This window comes from Branchiostoma lanceolatum, chromosome 11 (assembly GCF_035083965.1).
Source record: "Branchiostoma lanceolatum isolate klBraLanc5 chromosome 11, klBraLanc5.hap2, whole genome shotgun sequence".
Lineage (NCBI taxonomy): Eukaryota > Metazoa > Chordata > Leptocardii > Amphioxiformes > Branchiostomatidae > Branchiostoma > Branchiostoma lanceolatum.
The window spans coordinates 6,996,650-7,022,645 of NC_089732.1; the positions used below are offsets into that span (position 1 = coordinate 6,996,650).

Genomic DNA, 25,996 nt, shown 5'->3' on the forward strand with positions numbered 1-25,996 from the left:
AAAGGTCAAGATGGTTATCATAATATTGCTACAGGTTAGAAAACCACCTGCTGATAAGGACTGTAATATCACTGTATGTTTACTTTTTTTACAAACATACCGGTAAGATAAGGAAATTGCTTCCATGCTCTTCCTGCTACAAATGCATCTTCATAAAGATATTTTTAGACAATGCTTGACATCTGAAACACAAAGTATTGACAGGTAGTGGATGTGGCATGTACCTTGTCCAATTTGTGGTCAACAACCTCATATGGGATATGGCATTGACTTTTCCCCATTTTTACAAGAGACAGATGACAAGTACGTAATCGCTGCCAGGATTAATCTGTACAGCACTACTGGAGAAAGTAAGGCTGTGGACTTAGTAGAAATCAAAACAATGGAGAGAAGAAGTTCTGTAGAAAGTTCCAGGGAGGTTAACAGGCTGAGGACGTCTGTCCGCTTGTATTGGATGTGAAGAAATTCAGGTCTGGTGGACGGGGCTCTCACCAGTACAGATGGACATAAACTTCCTCCTGAGACAGACTCATGGAAAACAGATGTGGGAGTGACACACATCTCTCCCTCTCCCTCTGGGACCTACCACTAATTCCAGGGGGAAATCTACACACCTGCACCTGCCATTTAACTCTTCTTCATCACACAGACAGACAGACCAAACACTCTTCTTGAGTGCAGTGCGTTATTACATCTAGCAGAAATGGTGTACCCCCTGACTCTTGTGACCTTTAGGCATCCAAAGGATAACCTAGTTCATGTTCCTTCAGGCACAAGTGACTCCCCTATGAGTCAGGAAATGAAATGTGCCAACAGCAGAGCTTCATTTGCCTACCAGGTCTTAGCCTCACTGTTTGAATTTAGGGCACTATGGCTGTACGCAAGCTGCATCATCCCATTCAAGGCAGAGTTTTGTTCGTTTTGATGCTAGGTCTTCATGCTGGGGACTTTGCCAAGAAAGATGCCAGGAGGAACGTCCTTCAAGGAGAGAGGAGCCCTGATCGAGATCACTGTTCCTTTACCGTGATGATTCCTAAGGCTGATACTCAGAAGTGCTCTAGCCCTGCTTACATCACACGTGAGATTCGAGAACTACGTGCTGCAAACAACAACCTGACGTCCTTCTTCTCTGCCCTCCACGACCAAACCGTCAGACAGAGAGCGACGTTGGGAGCCATGGAGAGGAACTACAAGCAGGACTACTCTGAGGACATCAAACGACTAGAGCAGGAAAACAGATTCCAGGGTGCCCTCATCAAGCGGCTTGAGGTTCTTATTGACAGAAAAACAAAGGCAATACCAACAAGGGGTCTGGAAGAACGTCGGCCGAGTCTATCCCTCGGAGGCCTGGAAAAGCTCTCTGACCTCGACGCTGACCTTGTCCGCAAACGGTTGGACGAGCAGGCACACATGATGGACATTCTGGAGCAGCTGACCAAGCGCCTGGACGGAGAAAACAGAGACCAGGACATAATGGGGGCCAAACTGGACAGCAGGGTCGCCGAACTCTCAGAGACGGTGGTGTACCTGTCCACCGCCTTCAAGACCCTAGAGAAGGAGTACCGCAGGAAGATCACTCAGCTGCAAGACATCGTGGTGGGACAGGACGCAGGCTTCGCCAAACACAAGGTGGAATCGCTGCAGAGACAGCTGCTAGTGATGCAGAAAACAAACTCCCACCTGCAGCATGCCCTGGTCAACCAGTCCCGCACCATCCGCAACCTGCGCCTCAAAGTCAACACCTTGTTCCGCCAGCAAGATGGGCTCTTGTTGGCTGATGGTGAGAGCACTATTAATTAACCTTAAAAAACGCTACAGAACAGTTGTAAAAAGTCTGACCCGCTTTGCTTATCTTGTCCAGCATAACTTATTTAGGATTTGTTTGCAAAGTTTACATCTACACACAGGTGTAACTTCTAGTATTTACTCTGATCTTGTATCTATATTAAATTTTGTGATTTTAGTACTTTTCCAAGATTTTTCAGTCTTGACAAACTTGACATGAAAAGCCTTTGATGTGAAGCACAGGTGAAAGTGAACACAAAGTTGTATTAGGGTCTTTCCTTTTGTCAATCATGTTTTATACAGAAGAATTCCAAGACCAACAGAGCACATAATCAAGTTAACTAAGACCACCCCATGACAAAGTCTGGTCCAGCTGGATAGTTTTGACTACACTACCAACAATTCGAACCCTCCCAATGAAAAATTTGGCAACAATGTGTTCATTAAAAAAGCAGGCCATTATTTTGACCATTCAAAATAGGATGATATACAACCCTGACTTCAAATGCAATGCGACTATAAATTATAATGGCCAATTGAAAAACCAACGGACTGAGTCCCTCAGTTTACATATACATGATTATTATCAAAACCACACATTCCGATTCCATGTGGACAGTGTCTCAAGCCAGAAAACGGCTAGTTGGAACTGACACCCCCCAGCGAATTTGACATTCTTCAGTATCATTTAGCAGGGTATCACATTTTCACGAGGCCTACACATTTGTTTTTACAATCAGACTTGCTGAAAGGCAATCCAGTCTCCCATTTCCACATTCGGTCAACATAGAGTCCACCTTAGTCATGCGAGCTTTCTTTAACTTTGGAACTTCTGAACTTCTGAACTAACAGATGCCCAGAGCCGTGGCTCCCCTGGCTTCGATCATGTAACTCCTTATCCCCCTCCCGGGATAGCAACCTTGCTCCAAGGTTGACCAGGAAGTTACTGACACCCTCCCCTCTAACCCAGGAAGTCAACTTGACCCAGAATTATTCCCCTCCTGCCTGAAAACAGCCGGCCTGCTGGTAAATTGGTCCTGGTCACTTGAAGGACACACAGAATCATACAAAACTTTAATGCAGAAATGTTGGCAGGGATTTGATTTTGCGGTAGGGAGAAAATGGAGTGTTTGCTGTGGTTTTGAGTTCGCGTTTGAAACAATAGTAGCGCTACAGTCACACAATGGAACGGCTTTTCGCACTGGTTTTAAGGACTGGTTAAGAGTTCACCGTGAAAACTGCGCACACTAACCACCGCAAACATTGCTGCTTTTTCAGTATTTACAAGCCAGGTAAACTAAAATGTATCTAATCTTGACAAAGTTGTGTTCAGATAACATGATTTCAAACATTTGCCAGAATATGTAAAAAAGTGTGAAGTTTATATCAATACAGTGATTTAAGAACCTGGTGGTACCTTAATTCAGAACAGAAGCTACATATAAAAACTAACGGGTGTAAAATGTGCAAAAAAGTTTCGATACTTTGACATGTTTGGCATTTGAAGACTACATAAAGGATACAAAGTTGAAATAAAAGACGTGCCTTGGACTAAGTAGTTCAATCAGTGGTCACAGATGTAGGGGGAGGTCTGACTTGATTTCTATGGTATGAATTAAGTCCAGGTGGGGGAAAGACGTGTCAGGCTTCTGTTGGAACCACGCAGTAATTTGTGAAGGATGAAAAACATTTAGAAAAGAATCCCTTCATCATGATTCATGACACTATCGTTTTGTGAATCATCCTGTCAATGTTTAAATGCTATCCCACGAGGGGACATTCATTTGGTGGGTTCAAATTAGGAAAAATCAAAGCTTACAAAAGGTAGAACTTTAAAATTTTTCAGTGGACTGTGAAAGACAGCTCTTAGTAGGTCATATGATTGAACTTTTGACACAGTTTGGTGGACTTACAACATTTTCTCTCAGTGTAGGCAGGTGTTACTATGTGATGGTGACTTGAAAATTGTCTGCCAAAAACCAGACACACATACCCCAAAAAAGGCAGCTCGTGCCTCCAAAGGCAACACAGGCGAATTCTTTCTGGTGTTGTTTCTCCAGTCTAAGGTCTACTCACAACACTGCCATCTATTGAAGGCAGATGTTCTTATACTTTGGTTTGATATTTTTAGCAATCGGGCTGAGGATAGTCAATCTAGTTTTGTGGAACAGAGTTATGTCTGTAGCTCACCCTAGTTTACTAAAAGCTGGATGCAATTACATCATGTCATGAGACCACAGTTTTCCCATTTTTCAGTGAGTCAGCACAGGTTACATCATTTAAGGCTAATCTATACGACCAGTCAGTAACACCAGCCTACAAAATGTAATTCTAAGAGAATTCTCCAAAGTTCAATTTGCAGGAGTGATTTTGCATTCCTTTCATGAATTCTAAGTTCTAACCAAAATAAGGTACTATTCTTATCAGTTCAAACCTTAGTCATCGTTGTGTGACCACTCAACCTGTTTGTTGTGATTTTGAAAGATTTGATCCTGAACTTCTTTGTTCCCACATTTCCTCAAAAGGTCATATTAATTTTTTTTATTTTGTACTTTTCATTACTAAATAACCACCTTAAGGTGAAGGTGTTCAATTAAACTTTTTCTGCTGTTTCGTTGAGATTTTTTGCTTCTCAGCAATAAAGAATTTACCAAGTGTACCCCTTAAAGTTGATGGTTGAGGGTTTGAGAAGCATTTCTTGAGGGGAAACCCTTTAGCTGAATAAAGAAACATCAGGAGATACTTCTTCTACAAAAAACATAAGGCACAGCAGAAGGAATGTAGGAATGACAGGGGTCAAGGAGGTGGTGACATTGTTGCCTAAACATTGAAAGGAGAAGCAGCAAAGCTCCAGAACTTAGTAACGTACACAACTGGAATGTCACAACGACCCAAAATGTTTCCTTTCTAATTTACATCTACACACTAATTACTTTACCTATTGGATCTAGGAATACATGTCATTTAATACATCTGGTCATACATGTACACATTAGTGTTTTATTTCATTCTCAAACCTTTAAACTTCTTTGAGGAAATGTTAAGGGTGGGTTTGGACTACTGGAATGTCACAAGGGCCCAAAATGTTTTCTTTCTTATTTACATCTACACACTTATAGTCTTACAATTACTTCATCTATTTGATCTAGGAATACATGTCATCTGGTCATACATGTACGTGTACATGTATGAAGTGTTTTATTTCATTCTCAAACTTCTCAACTTCTTTGAAGACATGTCAATGTGGGTTTGGACTGGCTTTTAGCCAGAAGTCAAATTACTAGCATTTCTAAGAAAACAGTCTGACATCTAGAAAATGCATGGTATGCTTCTTGTCTTACTCTATTTTCTGCTTCTTTCTTTTATTCTCTCTACCATATTCTTTCCTTATCTCATTTTACTACATTTTCGGAATATGCATGTTAATCTTTAATGACTATCTACTTCACCTCAGTTGTACTAACTTAAAGTACATGACTGTATATAGCTAATAAGTACATACTTTGAGTTTTTCCGGCAACTTGTTTTGTCAAATATTTGGGTACGAATCATAGATGTATACTCCAACCAGGAGGTTAGCCTTACATGTGAGATTTCATATGCTCCCTACTGTGTGACCACCAAAGACGAACATTTCTCCAATAAAAATCCAAATGCCAAACAGTCTTCAGGCCTTTCGCCTACAAATAAGCACTGCTCAGAAAAAATGTAATCACCTTTTGAATAAAATCTTTGGGTTAGAGACCGACGGTCTGTTTTGTTCATTATCAATGTAGCAACAATCTATATAATATTTCTAACCAAAAATCAATGTCCCTCCTCTCTAACATTTTCTAATCTGATATATACATAGTCCCCACAGTGGACATGGTACTTTAGCATTTAAGTTATTACCAGTCGTGCTGTTATGCCACATCAAGTATAGTATCTACAGAGAGGAACAGAATCTAGTCTGACAGTCTCTGATCATAGGATGTACATTTGTGTAGTCTGTAATAAATCATTAATTCGGAAGATGTACAGTGTGTTTTAGAGTTGTATCTTCCTAATGCCACTTTCTTACTAGAAAGCAGTTGCAGATAAAAATCCTTAAACTGCAATTTTCCCTTTACAACCAGTTAAGTGCGTAAAGTATCTTCCACATGTGGGTACAGTCAGATGGAAGCGACAAAGATTTTCACAGCAAGCCTACAAACATGTTGCCAATCAGCTTCTGAAGGACGTCATGCTGATTATGCCCAATTTGCCATTAAACCAATATAGAAACTCATTCATTTCACTTACTGGCCGGTAAACCAATAGAGAAAGTCATTTATTTCACTTAATGGTCTGGTGTAGGTGAAAGAGTCCAGTGCACAGTGTGGAGAGCATGCTACCTAAGTGTAAGGAGCTTGCTACTGAAAAATGGTAACAACTTTAAGAATGATGGAATTCAATGACATGTATAACTGTTACAGTACTACCAGTATGTAACCCCTCAAGTCATGGAAGTATCAAAGGAGTAGGTGTGTCACTATCAAAGGAGTAGGTGTGTCACATCTTCCAAAACAGTGAAACTGCTTGAGTTTCTGGTGAAAGGAATTATGGCTTAGTGTCGTTTTTGAAACACAGTAGCCCTAATGTGGCCAAATCTTGGTGTTGAAAATCTTCTTTCTGCAGTTGCAGTAAATGTCAATAATAATAATGAAACACTGTCATATCAAATGTGCAATTCGTTTTCCACTTTTTTTTGTGAAAAAAAAAGGACTAAAAGACTAAAAGTTTGTACTGAGGTAATGTGATAGCAGCGAGTTAATTCCTTTTAGTTTGAAATGTAAGCTGTCAACATGCTTAATGTGTTTCAGATGTCAAAGGTTTGGATGGTGATAAAATGTTTAACTTAAACCCAATAAAAGAAAAGGTGTATACTATTAAGTCTCATTTGATGTACAAATGTACATTAGACACCTTGTTCTACACCTGTGTGTTCACTATTAAATGTATGTCCTCATTTTGTCACTTTCAATTTAGCCATTGGGCATGGATTTGTATCAAAGATCATTCTTATTGCCGAAAAAATCTGGCTTTGCGCTGTATTGCTACATTTGATTTGTTGTTTTAAAGTAGCATAACAGCACAAATACAGGGGAAAAAGGAGAATATACAAGTCATGTATGTCACTTATATACATTATGTACATGTACATTTGTACATTTGTACTACTCAAATATGAAGATATGCGCTTTTTGCAAGCTAACTGGTACCTCACTTCTGTTTGGGCATTCGAGCCATACTTTTCAGAACCTTTGACCCGAAGACATCCTCGTGGTTTAACACACTAAGATTTCTCAAGCTCTGCTAGATTCAGTGAATGTGTGACCAGTGGAAACTTCTTGGTATTCATCCAAGAACCACCATATCAAAAATAAACATTGGTATTCAAAACACACTATTTTATAGACCATCTAAACCACCACCACCTGATGCAACATCCAACAGATTTCATGCAGCCTTATTTTTCTGCACCTTGATGAACTCAATCAGAGTGAAAAGTGGCATAAGAAATTGCCTGGGTGACACTGATCTTAGTTACACTATACAGGTTGAAGAGTGTTGGCTGGGACTTAAACAGGTTTGGCTCCAGGAGTGGCCTCTGCTACCCCTATAGGACGGATGTCCTAATTCTCTGTGACAATTCCTCCAACCCTGGCAGCTGTCTTGAATATCCACACAGTCATCAAAGGATCTGACTTAAAGCCTTGCTTAAACTTACTACCTTTATCTGAGCATGTACAGGCACAGTGTACATTGTAGATAAAAGACTCAAGAAAACACCAGTCAAACTCAAAACAAATGCACACTGCCTCACATGTAGTCTGTGATGCATATGTACAGATAGTAGACTATTGCAGGGCTAGATACTTATCTTTGGTGCACCTAAGGCCACACCAATTTAATTTCTTGGTTAACAGATTTTTTTTTAATTTTAGCACGAGCACATGATTAAAACAGAAGGCTAGGGTGAAAACTTGCACCTGACCCTGTTCACTCCCTGAAACTGTGTGCACCAAAGTCCAAACTTTCCTCTGAGATTCTGTTTTCATATTGATTTTCCAATCTAGCTTTTTTTTCAAATTCCGTTAACCAAGAAATTAAAATGGTGTGGCTTAACCTTGAAATTTAGGTGCACAGAAAAAAAATCTGTGTACACAGAGAATAAACTAGAATGTCAGCAAAACCTAACTTCCTCGATCTACAAACCTCACTTTTCAGAGCTTCAATTTGAAACTCTACAGCTAACAATTTTCAACAGGTAATAAAACAACGGTTCAAGAATATGATGTATACTACATGTATAATTTATAAAATGGTCCCTTTTTATCCGTAACAGGTGAATACTACACAAGTATCTATGTGCACCAGTGCACCCACGTTCAAAACTTAGGAGCATAGCTCCAATTTTGGGTGCACAAAAGCTCATATGCACCCAGCATTTCAAGCCTTGGACTATTATTAGTTATGACAAGTTTTGAAGTGTTTTGGGCTGGATGCCAGCCACTGGTCTGGGTTCTTGTGACAGGTGCTCAAAGTTATCGCAAGGTACACTGTGAAGACTAACAGCAGACCTGACTTAGCCTACAACTGGAACATTGCCAGATAAAATTTGCTGGACATTGTTCCCCCTGGGAAAAATGACGGTGTGATTTGAAGTACGCTTCACCTCAACCTGCTTTGTGATTTGTTTCTTTCATACATTTTTAGCAAGTCCTATAGAATACAAAATTAAAGGTACTAGCCTAGATTGTGCAAAAGGACCCACCAGTTTGTTGTAAAACCATGTCCTTGACTCTTCACTTGAAAGTTCATCTGTGTTGGTACTGAATTGGTAGAAGTCGTTCTGAATCAAAGTTGAACTGCCAGGTTGAACACAAAAATTGATCCACTGCTCACCGAGTCACGTGTTCTATCTGCAGAACGTTACATCACAGAAGCAGTGGATTGCTCATTCCTTGAAAATCAGTCCAAAATTTGTACAATTTTTGTGTTGGCAAATGCAGTTCAACTTTTATTCAGAATGTCCTTGACTCGTTGGTGATCATTACTGATTGATCACCTTTTCTGTCTCTCTCCACAGACACAACACAGACCATTGCCATCACTGATCAGTGTGGTAACCTGACTCACCTCTCCGACCCCGCCACTCACAGGACGTCCTCCACCCTGTACGGGGCCTGGATGAAGGACCCCCTGGCCTGTAAAGGGGACGTCAACAGTATCTGGCTGATGGAGGACTGGTACAGTAACGTCGTGCTGGAGTATAGCGACATGGAGAACTTTCTAGCTCAGAAGGAGGCTGAGACGTACAACCTCCCGTACAACTGGTGGGGGACGGGGCACGTCGTGTATAAAGGGGCGCTGTTCTACCACTCACGCAACAAGATCGTCAAGTACGACTTCATGCAGGAGGAGGTCGTGGCGGAGAGAAAACTCAACAACATCGGACCGTACCATTACCAATGGGGAGGGGCGACTCTGGTAGACTTTGCTGTCGACGAGAAGGGCTTGTGGGCCATCTACGCGGCCCAGGAGGGTCATGGGAAGCTGGTGGTGAGCAGGATGGACCCTGACGACCTCTCCTTTACGCAGACGTGGACTACCGAGCAGCTGAAGACTGATGCTGGCAATGCCTTTATGATCTGTGGAGTCCTGTATACCACTAGGTCTGACATCAAGCAGAACATCATCAACTATGCCTTTGACACAGAGACTGGGAAAAGTAACGCCCTGAGCATCCCATTGGTCTCCAAGTACGGCGCTACCTCCATGGTAGACTACAATCCTAAGGATAAGATGATTTATGCATGGGACAACGGCAACTTGGTGACATACAATGTGACCTTAGAGACATTTGGGAAAACCTAGGTGTTATCATATGCAGCAAGAAAATGGAACTTATAATCTGCTTTATCTATAATTGATAACCATAACTTTGCTAAAAGTACCTCAAGTAAGTACCTCAAAGTGCCTTTGGAGTGATCATTAAATTTGTATTATTGATAATTTTGTAGAAATATGGATGGGACAAATGGCAATATGTTGTGAATAGTTCTTTCTGCAGGATAAGATCACATTTTGCCTACTAACCCTCCAAGTTCTTGTCTGTAAATAATGTCACCTAATAACTGATATACTGCCTCACTTATGTGTGACTAACTGTTGTATTACTGCATAGTGTTGAAGAGAAGTTTCCCTTGTTTTCAGCTGCAATAGTTTCAGCCAGATCATTTATACAAAGTTATCTTCTATATACTATTAGCATGCTTTACAAGAAAGGACTGTATATGTATAGGTTGAGAATATGGCACATTTTGAAGAAAAATTAACTTCCGCAACTGAGTCGGACAAAAATGGGCCATTTCTATATCATTACTAAAAGTATTAAGCAAGAGCAAGGGAGGAATAGCATTATTTCTATTTAAAATTTTCATTAAGAATTTCAAGCATTCCACATAGCATTGCCGTGATAGGGATTACTGATATACAAAAGGATATACATGTAAACCTTACAAATTCAGCAATGCTCCAGACATGTGCAAGCAAGGAATAGTAAATTAATTCCTGGTTGTTCAACCATGAACTGTGGACAGTGGAAACCTTCTATGACAATGTAAAACCTTTATTTCTGAAATGTACAGAAATATTTGTTACCCTGTATACTGTATAGTACCATCATTCAGTCACAAACATAGGAGAAAATGTACATGTATATCTTGCAAGGCAATAAAATTCAAAAGAACACCTACCTTTGCAGATATTTGTTGGTGTCTTCTTCACTCGTCCCACAATTCCTGGCAGGAAGTCTGGCCACGCCCGCACGTTTCCCACATTCTTCTGACAGGTGGTTGCCATGGTGAAGACGTCGTCCTCCGACAGGACGTAGTCCCACAGTTGTAGGAGGCTCATCTGACCGATGAATGACTGGGGAGCGTTGAAGTCTCCTCCTAGCGAGTCCTGTTCTTGTCCCAAGACAAAAGCACCTCCTCCTGTGAACAACAACAGCAAGATGTGTACCACAAATAAGAATGACAGCAATGATGATATAAGATATTTTCAAGTAAGTCTCAATCAAATAAGATAATTTTCAGTGATTCAGTCAATTAAGCATCAAGAATCATTAATTTTGGTGTTTAAACTAAGTTTCAAATCTCAATCTCTTTTGTCTGTCACTTTTTTCTTTAACCATCATGATCACACACTCCAGCATTGTCCTGGTACTTCTTTCTTGCTTGAGCATGCTGCTTGGATCTTGACCATGGCAAGGTGTGGGTCTTCTGATACGCAGGACTGGTGTCCTAGTTAATCCCTATGAAGGACTGCTACCTCCACCAGTGATATTCAACGGGGTTGAACCTCCAATCTAAGTTGTTATTTCCAACCACGTACACGACCAGCTTGTGCTCCCCTTTATATGGAGTCATCACAATAGAACAAAATGAAGAGAGCTTTCACAGCTCTCTTAGTGGCATATTTCTACACAGGTACATGTACATGTAGCTGCAGAACACAGCGCATCATCACAATTACATCTCTCACCTGGTATAACACTGTCCGTTCCCAGTCCCTGTCCCTCGTCCACCGGGTAGCCATTTTTGTAGATCCTCCACACCCCTCCCTCTGAGGTCCATGTGACACAGATGTGGTGCCAGCGACCGTCGTTAGCTGTCACGTCTGTCACCTTGCTGTTCCCACCGATGTACAGCACAAAACTGAAATAAAAAATTGAAAAAGAACAGCTTTTTATTCCAGATGGGAACATCACGAGCTTTTCACAAAATATTCCTTCATTTTCATCATCTTACCAACATCAGAAAAACCCTAAGCTTGTACTAGTCTTGTAGAAAAAGTTAAAGACTTTGTAATGGTTAGTATTTAGAAGATAAAAATGAGATGTATGGCTGCAAAACCAACAAGAGTTCAAAGACCTCATATCTCCATGAAATATTCATTCATTTTCATACTTACCAACATCAGAAAAACCTAGGCCTGTAGAACAAATTCAAGTGATGATTATGACTTGGAAGGTAAGATAAACTGAAATGTATGGCTGCAAAACAACTAGTCTAAGAGTTCCACAATCTCACACTTTTGCCAAATGATTCTAACCTTTTTGACTGATGTGTTTTTCATTTATCATGCAAATAATGTCATCATTTGCACACACACACACACACACACACGCTCCCCAAAACATAACCTTCTTGGCAAAGGTAACTAACCCATTATAGTCTGTCAGCACAAATGTGTTGTCCTCTAGGCTAGTTGCGTAAGACAGTGGGGTTCCGTAGTTCTGCTTGTCCATGCTGCGCATCCAGAAGGCACACGTCAGCGCCTTCAGTGATGGGATGCTGTCAATCATCACGTAATCAACAGTCCCAGAGCTCTCAAACTCAAGGTTGAAATCCGAGGGTACCTCTGCAAGAAAAATCAGAATCATTTGTTGCACATGTAGTTATTGTTGTAAAAAAACTAATTTAGGATAGGGCTATCGGCATACCTTGAGCATTTCATTACCTACAAAAGGATTAACATCTACTGAAACATAATTCCATCACATAATTCAGCCACCAAGAAAATGTACGTCCAAACAGATCTCCAACCCAACATCCCATAGTATAATGGACTCCTGTATATAAAACCTGTACATACCTGGGGGTGCTGCACTAGAGATGTCTCTAGCCCACTGTTTTTCAAAGTGGCAGATTTATGTAACCTGGAGGATTAAGAGGTTGTGGTTTGAACAAATATTTACAATGAAAATGACAGTGAACATCACACTCACCTGTCTCACAGTTGGCACCTGAGAAGGCAGGTGCACACACGCAGGTGTAGCTGCCCACCTGGTCCAGGCAGGTGGCACCATTCTGACAGGGATCAGACTCACACTCATCAATGTCGATCTCACACAGATCAGAGGAGTATCCCACCGGGCATTGGCAGCTGAGGTAGAAAAAAAAATCATATAACTTCTTAAAAAAAGGAAAATCCTGTTAGGAGAGAATTCCTTATCTGACAAATGAAGACCATTTTGAGTATAATTCATCCCATGGTAGCAGTAAATATCAATTGACCTACAATGAATGATCCAAGGTATGTAAGGCTTGTAAGTGTGCAAATTGAAAGTCTAAAAGAGACCCCTAGCAGCCGTGAACAGTATGGCAGGTGACAAACTCACCTAAAGGAGTTGACAGCATCAACACAGGTTCCGTTGTTGAAACAGGGTTGACTGGCACACTCATCGATATCCAAGTGACATCTGTCGCCACGGTAACCGGGTGCACAGGTGCAGGAGAACTGACCAATCAGATCCTCGCAGACGCCCCCGTTCATGCATGGGCCAGAGTAACATTCGTTCACCTCTATTTCACAGTTTGTTCCTGTACAGACAAAGTCAGTTCTTTGAGTGTTTCCGTGCTGAGGTTAACATGAAGAGTGATACTAGCAAAGCTGTGAAAAGTAACACTTTAAAGTTTGTCAAGGACAGATGTTGAAATACAATGTTTTCTGTTTGGAACACACAAGGACTAGACGTATAGAATTGCTTTTGATATTAGGAACATCTGAGTGAAATCATGACAAACAGTTAGTTTTTCATGGAGGTTGTAAGCATAGTTCACATTGTACTGGGAAGTGTTAATGTTGATCTAATAGTGATCTTATGTTTTCAGTGGTCATGTGTCCGAATGTGTGTGAAGAAGGATTTGACACTGTTGCAGTGCAAAGGTTTTACAAATGTCTGAGATTTCAGAAGTATGTTAAAAGCCACAAAAGAATACCACATTATCAAGTTTCAGGCCTATTTTTATCATGTTTTTGAAAAGTTTGTCTGATTTCTACTGAACTTGGAATTTCTTTACATTAACAACTTTGACAATGGTAGCATGAGAACCAGTTTGGGTTTGGTACAAGGGGAGATGGGTTTTGCAATCTTAGCCATTGTAAGACCAAGAGACATTTTTGATCTTACGACAGCCATTGATGACATAATGTACTTTCACCTGTATATCCCTTGGCGCAGGTGCACTGGTAGCTGTTTGTCCTGTCCGCACAGGTGCCGTTGTACTGACAGGGAGATGACAGGCACTCATCAATGTCCTCCCCACAGGTGGATCCTGGAACACACAGCATGGTAATGTACCTTTGCATTCGAGAGGTTGAAGAGTAGGCAGGTAGGGAATATTCTTCTACAACCGCTTTAATGTGATTCACTGTCCCTGTGCATTTACGTGTAAGTCAAACCGACATCCTGTACCTTCGTACTTGTGCCTATATTTCAAAAGAAAAGCATGTTCACAACTTTTAGATAGAATATTCCAGAGATTGGCGCAAAAACTAAGTTTGAAAATTTCTTCATTGCTGTACCTACAAATCAGGGGACCCAAATTGAGGACTCAAAAAATGTACACTATTTTACTGAGTATGTGACAGACAGAGATAAAAAGATATTCCATACCTGTGAATCCAGGTGTGCAGGTACAGGTGAACATGTTCAGCTGGTCTTTGCAGGTGGCATTGTTCAGACAAGGGGAGGACAGGCACTCATCAATCTCCACTTCACAGTTTACACCTGGGGAAGAAAGAAAAATGGACACTGATCATGAAATCTGCACAAGTCATGTATTAGGAACAAATAAATTTAAGTACTGTAAATTCACTTTAACTTCGCAGCATCTAGATTTAGCAGTACGGTACAAATCAAGAGTTTGGAGTATCATGGTTGAAACAATAATAGCAACACAGAATACTGCAAAACAACTCTAGACCAAAAGTATTTACAAGGTGTCTAAAGCCCCCCCCTCTCACTGGACCCGCGGCACGCTGGCGTTGTCGCTGTGGCCGATCGAATTGACAAAGCACTCAACGAATTTCATCGACAAAAAACAAATTTTTAAAAGCTTTGTGTGTTTTGTTGTTTTTTGGGTCATACTTGTACGTTTTGAATGATATTCCCATTATAAAGTCAAGGGTAACACAAATCCAGTTTAGGACGCAGTGACGACGCCAGCGTGCCGCGGGTACAGTGAGAGGGTGGCTTTACCTGTGTAGCCTGCCACACAGTCGCACACATAGCCAGCACTGATGCTCCTGCAGTCCCCTCCATTCTCACAAGGGTCGGAGAAACAGTCGTTAAACGTCAGGTCTGCTGCCAACTCAAACTGGGTCACGTTAACGTCCACATAGGCAGCTCTTCCTACAGGGAGACACAGTTCACTAACATTATAAAGTATGCTCAAACCTGTAAAAGTGACCACCTACATAAGGACCACCTGGGCAATGGCCAATGTGACCATTCTTTGGTGGTCCCTTAGATAATTTTTGGCGACGCCTCAGGGGCGAGCCAAATTTTTACTATATTGTGTGCAGATTGCAAGAATTCTAGGAATTGTACAGGAATGTGAAAGTCCATGGGACGATAACTCAAGAATGCCTGGATGTATTGTCTTCATATTTTGTAGGTGGGTAGGTCTGTGGGAGACCTTGTAATGATTGGATTTTGGGCCCTCTAGCGACTTTCTATGGTACTGCAGGGGAACTTTCACTTTTCAAATCTCGTCTTCTGAACATGCTATAGTCATGATTTTTAAGTGGTGGATAGCTCTTTGTAAGGAAAATATGTTCTGTAGATTTGGACCCCCTAGTGGCTTTTTTTGGAACTGCAGGAGCTGATTTTGACTCAAACTTTGAAAGAGAATAACGCAAGAAGGGTATGACGATTCATCATAATTTTTGGTGTGTAGATAGCTTAAGTGATGATTTACATAATCATATGCCAATTATGCAAATCAATATCCGATTTGCATAATTAATGAGGACGGTTAATGAATCAGCTGCATTCTATTATAGGACTCTCAAACACATGACATATGTAACTGAGAAAGAGATAAATATCGATAGATATCAATTATGCAAATTGATACTTAATTTGCATAATTAATGACAAAATACTATAAATCCATAGTGGTAAATGATGGGGATTTCATTTTCGCACCATTTGGAAGTTAAGTAAATGTGGCCACTATTAGACACAAATCTTGCATAGAGGGCCTCATTTACATGATTTATGAGGAAATGGTACGATATCTTTTTTTGTGAAAACAAGATTTTCATACATTGGACAACTTGTGTTATTTTGGTAGAGAAGGTGATCGACTGATATAATTTGTGCCGAAATTATGCGAGGTCCTTATTTGCATGTAGGCTAAAAACGAAAACGTTAACAGAGACCACCGTCGGCATGGCAACATCTTTTTATGTTGCCAATCTTGTTCCCATTACATGCATTACGAATCCTGTCTACAGTGACCACCTGTCCACATAGACTAAGTTTTATTGGTCCCCTGATTGGTCTTTTTGGGCAGTTTTACTGTATCAATATTAGCTATCCTGGCCCTGTGCTTACAATATATAATTTTAATTCTGTAACAGCCATCCTAACAAAATCAATGACATCTGATCACAGATGTCAACATAGGATGAATAAACAGTAAGTGCATATAATACAAACTCTTTTTGGATCACTCATATTATGACCTGCATTGATGTACAAGGTGTAAGCATTCAACTTACTCTATAGACAAATCAAATATGTTCTAAGTTGTAACAACTAGGTATGGTTTACAAATTATGTACCCTAGAAAAAACAGCTGACTGCTCAAAAGGAACTGGTGTCAGTTGCCAAAATTTTCAAAACATTTGTGTCTAAAGAAATTGGCTGGCATCTTGTGTTTACTTGTTCTTTCCTCTGCAGAAACTGATTGATATTTGATAACGTTGCAAGAGCGATTATAATATATCCCCATCCTTCTGCTTGTGATGCATGTTTGACAGTTATAGATGGTGGTAATCCCCTATGGTGCTGATGTCCCAATTCCCAGGCCAGCACTTCCTTGAGAAGAGGAAACATCCTGACACCTGTTTCCCCTGATAACACCCTCCCCTCCTCCTGTAGCGACTCACTTCCTTCTCACATCACGCACACAAACACAACCTTGTACAACCCGAAGTCCCTTGTCCTACACTTTGTCATGGCCCTTTTGCTTGCACCAAGCTTTTTTTTGCTCTCAGAAGATAAACATTCGGGCAATGAAAATACACCATTGGAAGTTGTGAAGTGACAATGCCTACTAGTATATAGCAAACACAACCTTGTACAACCCTGAGTCCCTTGTCCTACACTTTGTCATGGCCCTTTTGCTTGCACCAAGCTTTTTTTTGCTCTCAGAAGATAAACATTCGGGCAATGAAAATACACCATTGGAAGTTGTGAAGTGACAATGCCTACTAGTATATAGCAAACACAACCTTGTACAACCCTGAGTCCCTTGTCCTACACTTTGTCATGGCCCTTTTGCTTGCACCAAACTTTTTTTTTGCTCTCAGAAGATAAAGATTCAGGCAATGACAATACACTATTGGAAGTTGTGAAGTGACAATGCCTATATCTCTAAAATCTAACTGTCAGTGTCTTAAGTACAATTATTATAAAATAAAGATAATTATATTAATACCAGAAGACATTAATACATGTATCTGGAGAGTTAGAATCCTTCTCACATATTTTGGTGAATAGAGCAGTACCTGTTTCTATTTCTATAGCCCTTGGGCCACAAAATTGTGCAAGAACTATAGCACCGTGTTAGTCCACTCATAGGCATTACAAATGTACCTAGTAGTCCTAATATATCTCTCCTAATAAAACTTGGTTGAGAAAGTTTGTTCCCCCCTCCCCCATCTCTTTCATGTGATTGGCCCATCCTGATCATGTGATATACAGGATGTAAGGGAGTTGCCCGTAGCGGCACAGGAAATTCGCAGCTTGTTCTTAACTAGCTCGATACCGAGCAGACATCCACATTATACAGCATCCAGTGCACGTGGCAGTTCAGCTCCTTTCTTTTGTTACGTACCCGATCGTTGACTGGAGAATTTCTCTGTGGAACGACCACCTGTTAAGGTAATGTTATTGAAGCTTGTCTTTGATTTGATTGTTTGTTTTAGCACTCTCATGCTTTAGTACAGGCATCGTCCGTTTTGAAGTTGAAAAGGAGATTGAAATCTCCATGCACTTTTGAACTGCTGTCAAGATTTGATTCGTAACGCTTCTGTCACCGTGCCAATTAAATAAGTTTCGTAGACCTGTGATAACTAAGCAGATATTGTACTGTCAAAAATATCAGGCTTAGTCAATTCAAAAGATGACTGATTTTTCTTACATAGATAGCTTAAAAGAATGTTATCTTTTTAATGTCTTATAAGTTTGGTGGAATCATTCCTGAATGCTGAAATAATTGGATTTCTAGCTCTTAATGACACAGAGAGGTTATTTAGCATGAAACATTAAGTTTACAAATGTATGCCTTCCATTTTCCAACGGGTTTAAATTGAAGAGATCTATTCTTGATGGAATTATCTGAAATCAAATTTGAAGTTCCAATGTTTTCCTGCATGTGATATATTATGCACCTGCATTTGAAGCAATTGAAAGGGATTACGGAACAGAAAATCATGGGTGGTCTGCCTTAATTTTTGTTAACACCACTGGATTCACTCTGAAACATTTCCTCTTGGCTTTGATCTAAGAGGAAATGACAGTTTGTGATAAGAGTAACCTTACAGATACATGTGTATACACATCGCATAATCTTCATTTAAGAGCTAAAAATCTGAGAAAAAAAACATTTTAAAACTTTCTATTTTCAGATTCCAAATGGCTGCAACTATGAAGCTATGTGTCCTTGTTGCTGTTGTGCTATTCATGGCAACCAATATCGAAGGCCAAAAGAAGCGTTGTCCACGCATCTGTGTTTGCAAGCGAGGAACGGTGTACTGTAACCATCGTAACCTGAAAGCCATACCCGCAGAGATACAGCCTTCAACAAAGAGCTTGTACCTCCAAGGAAACAACTTCACTGTGATTCGATCAAACACTTTTGCCAACCTGACCAACCTAGTAAGATTGTCCCTAGCTGTCAGTAATATACACATTATCGAGGAAGACGCTTTCAAGGGGTTGAAGAAACTGAGGTACCTAAATCTTCCGGACAACAACATCAGTCAGATCGCTAGTAGGCTCTTCAAAGGTTTCAGCACGCTGCAACTTCTGGATTTAGACGACAACAATATTCAGAGTCTTTCCAGTGGTCTGTTCTTCAAAATGCTCAGTCTTAAAACATTGCATTTGAATAACAACAACATCAGTAGACTGGAAAAGTTTGCCTTTCAAGGGCTAAAGAACTTGCTTGACTTGCACCTCAAGAAAAACTCCATTGCAAGTATATCAACTGAAGCCTTTGTTGGGCTAGAGAACTTGCAACACCTATATCTGAATGAAAACAAGTTGACTATTGTACCAACCACGTCTTTCGCAGAAACCAAGAACCTCTATCTCCTTCAACTTGCAGACAACGAGATAGAAACTCTGGAAAACAATGCCTTTGCCATGCTGCAACAACTTACCTACTTGTTTCTTGGAGGAAACAAACTGAAAGACTTACCAACGGATCCATTCAATGCCCTCCCAAGTCTGAGAACATTAAGCCTTCACCGTAACCAGTTCACAACACTCAACACAACTGCTTTCAAAAACTTGTACTCCCTTGAAGCTTTAGATTTGTCAAATCAGACGATTGAGTGGATTGGAGGTGTGTCATTTGTTGGTCTTGTGGCGCTGGAATCCCTGTCCTTATACAACAACAGTCTGCAGTCCTTGGACGAAGATGTGATCCTACCACTACTGCAGATACGGAGCCTGAATCTCAACAACAACCCCTGGAGATGCGACTGTGAACTGCAGGGACTGTGGGAGTGGTTGCAGGACACCACAGCCAGAACTCGTGTCACCTGTCAATCACCTAAGTCACAGACAGGCCAGGAGCTGCGATTTGTCAAACAGTCAGCGTTGGCATGCAGGACATCCACCTTGGCTGAAGATATCTCCACCACAACGACACGCCAGCCAACTAACAGTGACATTGCCAGCACATCACAAGTAAGTACAACAACATCTGTTGAAGTCATCCCAACACAAGGGTTGTCAACAGCCACCAGAAGTGTGTACACTGGTGATTACTACTTCAGCAACCCCTGGGTGGATGACCAGAAAACTGCCAGAGCCTACACCGAGCCGGTTACACCAGACAGTAGGGACAACCACACTGCTTACGCTGACCTCTCTAAGGTCACCAATCATGGTAAACATGAGACAGGTCTGACGGCAACCCAGTTGACGTTCATCTCGCTCGGCGTGGTTGTTGTTCTGATCGCTGCTATCGTGATGGGGGTTGTGATGTGTCTGGACAGGCAGCAGAGACAGATCGAGCAGCAGCTCATCATCCCCTCCGAGAACGACCACCCGAACCCCATCGTCAAAACTGACACAGAGATCTGCGGGTACCCTGTCAGCTGGAAGAACGGTACGGACCAGGTCGTGAATAACCCCACGTTCGGAGATGTGTCGCCGGGACAGGCGCGGCGGAGCCTGATCGCGGAACTTACGATGGAGTTCGACGAGGAGACGGAGGAAGTAGCGGACATGCTGACCAAGACGCACGCGTACCACTCCCACAAGAACCACAAAAAGTGCAAGAAGTTCCGCCGAGCTGACAACAAGGAGGACCAGTTCTCTGATGTTTTGTGACAGTGACATTCATGACATGTACAGGACAGGATGGAAATATCAGACTTGATAATCCATCTTTGTTTCATATTACCAATAATATATCTTTCATCCAATGATCCAAATGGACTACTAACAACAAGGTTGACAGTACCCTTGGCAAATGTAAGTTATAACTTATTGTCATTGCCTTTTCTACTGCGTTATAACTTTAAGAGCTAGCTTCATGATTGTATGGTATTGTGTAACATTAAGAGCTACTACATGTACAGTATACATGTATGGATGTATCTTTAGTTTAAGGTGTATATCCTGCTACAAGTATGGGACAAGTAACATGGTCACATTTTTAGTCATAACTGTACATTAATTTCTTCTATACAGGGAAGAAAAGCAGAGGTAATATATCCCATGTGCTGTCCAGAATGTAATGGTGCAGTGTAAAATGTAGCTCCAGCTTTGCAAACTAACATATCATGATGCAATACTGTTCCTTTGGAAGCATGTCAGTTTTGATTACTAGTACCTTTGTTGCCAAAGGCTTATGTGTGTACACATGACTATGTCACTCTGTATATATAACTTTTATGAACATCAAAGTTTCATTCTCCATAGAGGACTTTTCAGTATCAAATGCAGTATTTGATTTACATCCTAATTTTACGTAATTTATACATCAGAACCCATGGTTGTTGAATAGCTCTGTTAAGTGGTGTACTGTGGAGTATGGCTGTAATAATATAAGAGTATGCATATTCTGTACAAGAAGTAAGATTACATCTAGAAGTCATCATCCACACTTGTTTCCACTTCAATGAGTTTGATTTTCAACAGAGTCTCTACAGTTAAACAGCCTAGTTGCTGATGGTGCTTGATAGTATACAATGTATGCGTCTGAAAGATTTTAGAAGTTGCTAATTTTTTTAATGTGATATCTGAATATAAATTGAATGAGTAGAGGCCATGGGATTGTATAGTGGGGCATAGTGGGCTCTTGTTTGAGGCATATTACCGGGTATGCAATACAAACAAACAAAGACACACAAAAATTCATAATTTTATCTCCAACTATGAGCTATAGGTTGCTGTGTGATACAAACAAACAAAAATCTAAACATCTTACCAAGACACTCAAAAATGGAAGCCGCCCCTTTCTTGGCTCCCTTGCCAGGTCTAATGCCCCCCTTGTAACAGGCGTTGCAGACAGACATGCCTGGACTCTGCTGGTAGTATCCCTCAGGACAGGGGTAGCACTCCTCCAGACCTGTAGCTGACACATAACCAGGCTGACACAGCACTGGTGGGGCCAGGGAAAGAACAGGGGGGAGACTGTGTCAAACAACAAGAGACCAAAGCTATCCAAATCTAATTTATCATCACAGGGTACAATGAAATGGATAGTTGTTTTTAAGTCTCTACATTGTTCTGGTAGTAAATGCATTGCTCACTTGGGAAGAATTGGTAAAAAAGGTTCCAAGACTTATCTTTGATTAAAACTTGAATTGAGAGAACATGCAACATAAAATCCTGATATGACAGTCATGCCACTGATAGTCAAGATGACACTGTGTTCAATTAAGTTCCAGGGCACTTAATTTCATGGTCAAAGGAAGCAGAGCGGTGTTAAAAGTTTGTGGTGAGCACAATGAGTGCATCGCTGCCAAAAAAAATCTGTATTGTTTGCGTTGTGATAATTTTGCAAAAACTGCAAACACAAACCACTGCATAGATTGCCAGCACTTGCATTCTTTAGAATCAAGATGTATTCTTCCTTGCCCCGTAGAACTGACCTCCACTATACCAGAAATTTACACTTTACACTTTGTATAGTTCCCAAGAGAGACATTTATTGTGTTTGAACCTTCCTTGGGTGGGTTGTTCGACTTTGTAAGTGTTTTTGCAAGTTCCTGAAGTACCCCTTGTTTTTTGATGTCCAATACTAATAGTTGGCCACTACTGACCCCCACAGTCCTTGTGCGTGCGCGTGCCCCTCCTGGCGGTGGTGTAGTTCCCCTCACATGACAGGCAGGAGCTGCTCCCCTCCTCAGGCTGGTAGTACCCAATCTGACACGTCTCACACTGCTCCAGTCCATCAGGGGAGAAACTACCAGGTTTGCATTTGGCTGTGGGGTAGGGGGTAGTAAGAAGAAGTTTGTACTTTGTTATAAAGCTCCCTAAAGTTAGGAAACTAATAAATGTTTTTCCTAAAGTTAGGCAACTAAAAGGCATTTTTTCTAAAAGCAGGAAACTAAAACACATTTTTACTTAAGTTACGAAACTAAAAAATGTTTTTCCTTAAGTTTGGAAACTAAAAAACGTTTTTCCTTAAGTTAGGATACTAAAAAATGTTTTTCTCATGTTTTGATTTACATATTATGTAGTTTAGAGTGAGAGACTGAGTGAGTGATAAGTTAAATTGTAATGATTGAAAAAGATGTGATAAAAGTGTTTATCATCAGACTCTAGCCATTACATGTATAACTGTTACAGTAAATACGTAAAGTAATTTCAATAACTTCACACAAAGAGATAAGACTTAATTTTTCCCAAAAAAGATAGACTTGCATAGGAATAACATTTTATTCCTGCTCCTCTGCACTACCCCTATACATGTACATAAAAGTAATTGCAACAACTTCACCTAAAAAGTTGACTTGATTTTCACCGAAAAAGGCAAACTTGCAGATGAAGAACATTTACTGTTATTCTGTACTAACCCTTGCAGTCCTTGACAGTTTTTGATCCCTGCGTGGCTGTGGAGGTCTTGCGAGGACAGATGTCACACTGGAGCTGTGCCTCTAGGTCCTGGTACGTGCCAACAGGACAGGCGGCACACTCCCCCCTCTGAACATCGAAGTATGTTCCCTGTGGACAGTTCACTGCACAGACAGAATAAAACACTTAAACAGCAGGTCTGATGCAAAAATGCATCTTACCCAATTTTTTGTTTAGTGCAATAAAACTTATCATTGATTTGATTAGATTTGATTTGATTAGAATACGCGTGGGATAGAGGCAGCTATTGCTGGTGTTGTGACCCACACATATTATACCCGTTTTTACACTTGGGTGGAGTGAGGAAAGTCGTGTAAAGTGCCTTTTCCCAAGGGCACAACATCGGTGGCACCAGGGGAATTGAACCCAGGACTGCTGGGTTCTGGGCCCTGCCACACAACCCCACAAATTAATAATATTCCTTTTTCATCTTTATACAACTGGATAGCCTAAACCAGTAATGATGTTGACTTTCAATTGACATGGAAACTATATCATTCCAATCGTATACATGTAGTTCTGATACATTTGTTCAAAGTTGCATCATCGGTGACCAACACAAAATCTGTTGTGGGGTCGTGTGGCGTAACGGCAGGGTTTTTGGCACAGAACCCAAGGGTCCCGGGTTTAAAATCCCCTGACGCCACCGATCTTGTGCCCTTGGGAAAAAGGCACTTTACACGACTTTCCCCACTCTAGCCGTAAAAAGATGGCTATATTATGTGTGTGGGTCATGACACCAGCAATAGCTGCCTGTGTCCCACTCCCACGTGTATTGAATTCTTGTAATTCCAATAAAATCCCAAAAACACAGATCTGTCAGTATCCAATCCTACCACAGAAGTTCCCCCTCAGGACAGCCCCCGGCTGACAGAACAGTGAAGACGGCTGAGCGTCGATAGCGTTGGAGAGCGGTTTCAGGTCATATCCATCTATGTCGATGTCCAGCGCCCCTTCTGCGCCGTCTGTGGTCATGTGATTGGGCACATCGTCCAGGATGTTCAACAGCTCCTTCTGTAGTTGTTGCTCCTCTTCTGTGGTGCTATCAGGGGGAGGTGTGGCATGACCTGAAGCAAGGAGAGCACGTACTTTCAACTGGATATATCTAAAGGTCATCATGAGATTATACATTTCTCAATGACAATAAACACACAACAGTTTTTGATTCTTGTTCCTTATGTGGACAGTTTAGAGGAAGGGCTAGCAACCCCTCCCTGTAAAAAAAATATACCCTGCTACAGAAACAGCAAGGAAGTTCTGCTGCAGTACCATAGCAAGCCACTAGGGGGCCCAAAATCTAATCATTTAGAGGTCTCAAGAAGACCTACCCACATATCAAGTATGAAGACAATCCATCAAGGCTTTCTCGAGTTATCGTGTTTACAGACACAAACACACGAACACTGACAAAAACATAGCCTTCTCGGCGAAGGTAATTACTGAACAACATTATAGCAATGTGGACAGTTCATATTAGGATGATAAGATGGTCTCACCTGTCAGTTCTAATTCTACCTGCACCTGGTATGAGACCAGGTTGTTCTTGTCGTAGATACCAGTGCCCTCCCAGTCTGGAGCTTCTGGGATCCGACTTCTCAGGTCATTCACCCCAAGCTGAATAGAGGATATCCTCCTTCAGAAAGGAAAAAGACAATGTGTTGAGTTTAACTTTAAGGACAAGCATTTATCTAACATTGATGCAGGCTGTAATCTATCAGTGAGGGGTATTATGAGCATCATTATTGGCAAAACAGTTCTTTCCTTGGTCTTCACAAACAGAAGTAATTAAGAAAAAGAACTGATACACTCAGCATCTACATGTAATATGTTTAAAGTCTGCAATTCTGCAAGCCATTGATGAAAGTTAAAGTATCCCAGACATCTTGATAAGACGCATAGGGGTGGCGCCCATCTCCATTTCAGTAGCCCTTAGGCCACACATTTGTGCAAGTCACTACAGCAGGGGGCTAGTCCGCTGGTAGTGATGTGTGTAAGTTAACAACCATACTCTTTCCCAAATGCTCAGTGCTAAGCAGAGAAAGCAGTATGTACCATTTTTTACCAGTCTTTGGTATGACCCGGCCGGGAATCAAACTCATCAAAATGCATCACACCCACCTGTACGATGGCACTCCTATCTGGTCTTCAGGATCATCAGTTGCCTCAATCTCTTCAGACATGGATTCTTGATGTTTGCCATCTTTCTCCAGATCCCTTCTGACATCCTCTCTGCTAGAGGTCTTGTAGGAACCGCCGAATATGCTGTCTAATGTGGGAAACTCACTAGAAGAAGTCCTCCTGGTCCACTTTCCATAGATTTCTTGTGTCTCTTCATCCCCACGGTCTCTTTTAACTCTTCTGGATTCCTTAATCTGTAAACGCCTAAGTTGGCGCTTCAGGTGTCTTCTTGTTTGCTGTGCAAAGTCAGTTTGTTTGCTGCTCAGGCGTTTTTTCCTGAGGTGGCTTATCAAGTTTCTTTTGCTTCTCTTGCCCATCTTTAGGTTTGTCGCAGGGTGGAACATCACATCAGAGTACTGGGGCTCTGAAAAACAAAGTGTCATGGTTTTTCACTTGGCCTTTTCTTCTTCTTGATATGCGTAACCTCAATATGTTGAGGACTCCGGCATGGGGTGGGGTGGGGCTAAGGGGTACTATTGTTTAGAGGGTGTGGTTGCTATTTTTGTATTTCTGTATCGTATGATTTGGGGGAGCCCATGGTTTGCAGGCTTCTAGCTCCTCAATGGGCAGATGGCACTCCTCCCTGTATACCACTCTACAGCTTGG

The 25,996-nt window shown here is 41.2% G+C and overlaps 4 protein-coding genes across 7 annotated transcripts in view; 2 read left to right on the top strand and 2 right to left on the bottom strand.

Annotated features, from left to right (window-relative positions):
• Positions 1 to 12,234, bottom strand: part of LOC136445422 (sushi, von Willebrand factor type A, EGF and pentraxin domain-containing protein 1-like) — a 39,726-nt gene extending 27,492 nt beyond the window's left edge. For all 4 annotated transcript variants that reach the window (XM_066443428.1, XM_066443427.1, XM_066443429.1 and 1 more), the window contains exons 1-3: positions 12,042 to 12,234; positions 11,359 to 11,531; positions 10,569 to 10,808 (exon numbers count right to left, since the gene is read on the bottom strand). In XM_066443428.1, the coding sequence (XP_066299525.1) occupies positions 10,569 to 10,808; positions 11,359 to 11,531; positions 12,042 to 12,181 (553 nt within the window). In that variant the 5' untranslated portion in view covers positions 12,182 to 12,234. The remainder of the gene's footprint in view (positions 1 to 10,568; positions 10,809 to 11,358; positions 11,532 to 12,041) is intronic.
• LOC136445424 (noelin-like) lies at positions 734 to 10,032 on the top strand. The gene is made up of 2 exons (XM_066443432.1): positions 734 to 1,780; positions 8,900 to 10,032. Exons 1-2 carry the CDS (start codon positions 871 to 873, stop codon positions 9,685 to 9,687), a joined length of 1,698 nt encoding a protein of 565 aa, XP_066299529.1. The 5' UTR covers positions 734 to 870; the 3' UTR covers positions 9,688 to 10,032.
• A 73-nt stretch (positions 12,235 to 12,307) lies between the features above and the next one.
• The window catches only part of LOC136445162 (sushi, von Willebrand factor type A, EGF and pentraxin domain-containing protein 1-like), a 35,618-nt gene continuing 21,929 nt past the window's right edge, over positions 12,308 to 25,996 (bottom strand). Inside the window, exons 15-26 of the mRNA XM_066443031.1 lie at positions 25,331 to 25,754; positions 24,709 to 24,845; positions 24,049 to 24,279; positions 23,155 to 23,316; positions 22,399 to 22,560; positions 21,561 to 21,734; positions 14,861 to 15,013; positions 14,276 to 14,389; positions 13,821 to 13,934; positions 12,998 to 13,199; positions 12,605 to 12,762; positions 12,308 to 12,336 (exon numbers count right to left, since the gene is read on the bottom strand). Of these exons, the coding sequence (XP_066299128.1) occupies positions 12,308 to 12,336; positions 12,605 to 12,762; positions 12,998 to 13,199; positions 13,821 to 13,934; positions 14,276 to 14,389; positions 14,861 to 15,013; positions 21,561 to 21,734; positions 22,399 to 22,560; positions 23,155 to 23,316; positions 24,049 to 24,279; positions 24,709 to 24,845; positions 25,331 to 25,754 (2,060 nt within the window). The remainder of the gene's footprint in view (positions 12,337 to 12,604; positions 12,763 to 12,997; positions 13,200 to 13,820; positions 13,935 to 14,275; positions 14,390 to 14,860; positions 15,014 to 21,560; positions 21,735 to 22,398; positions 22,561 to 23,154; positions 23,317 to 24,048; positions 24,280 to 24,708; positions 24,846 to 25,330; positions 25,755 to 25,996) is intronic.
• On the top strand, positions 17,703 to 21,234 carry LOC136445423 (chondroadherin-like). Its single transcript, XM_066443431.1, has 2 exons — positions 17,703 to 17,776; positions 18,523 to 21,234. The coding sequence occupies exon 2, from the start codon at positions 18,530 to 18,532 to the stop codon at positions 20,456 to 20,458; it is 1,929 nt and encodes a 642-aa protein (XP_066299528.1). The 5' UTR covers positions 17,703 to 17,776; positions 18,523 to 18,529; the 3' UTR covers positions 20,459 to 21,234.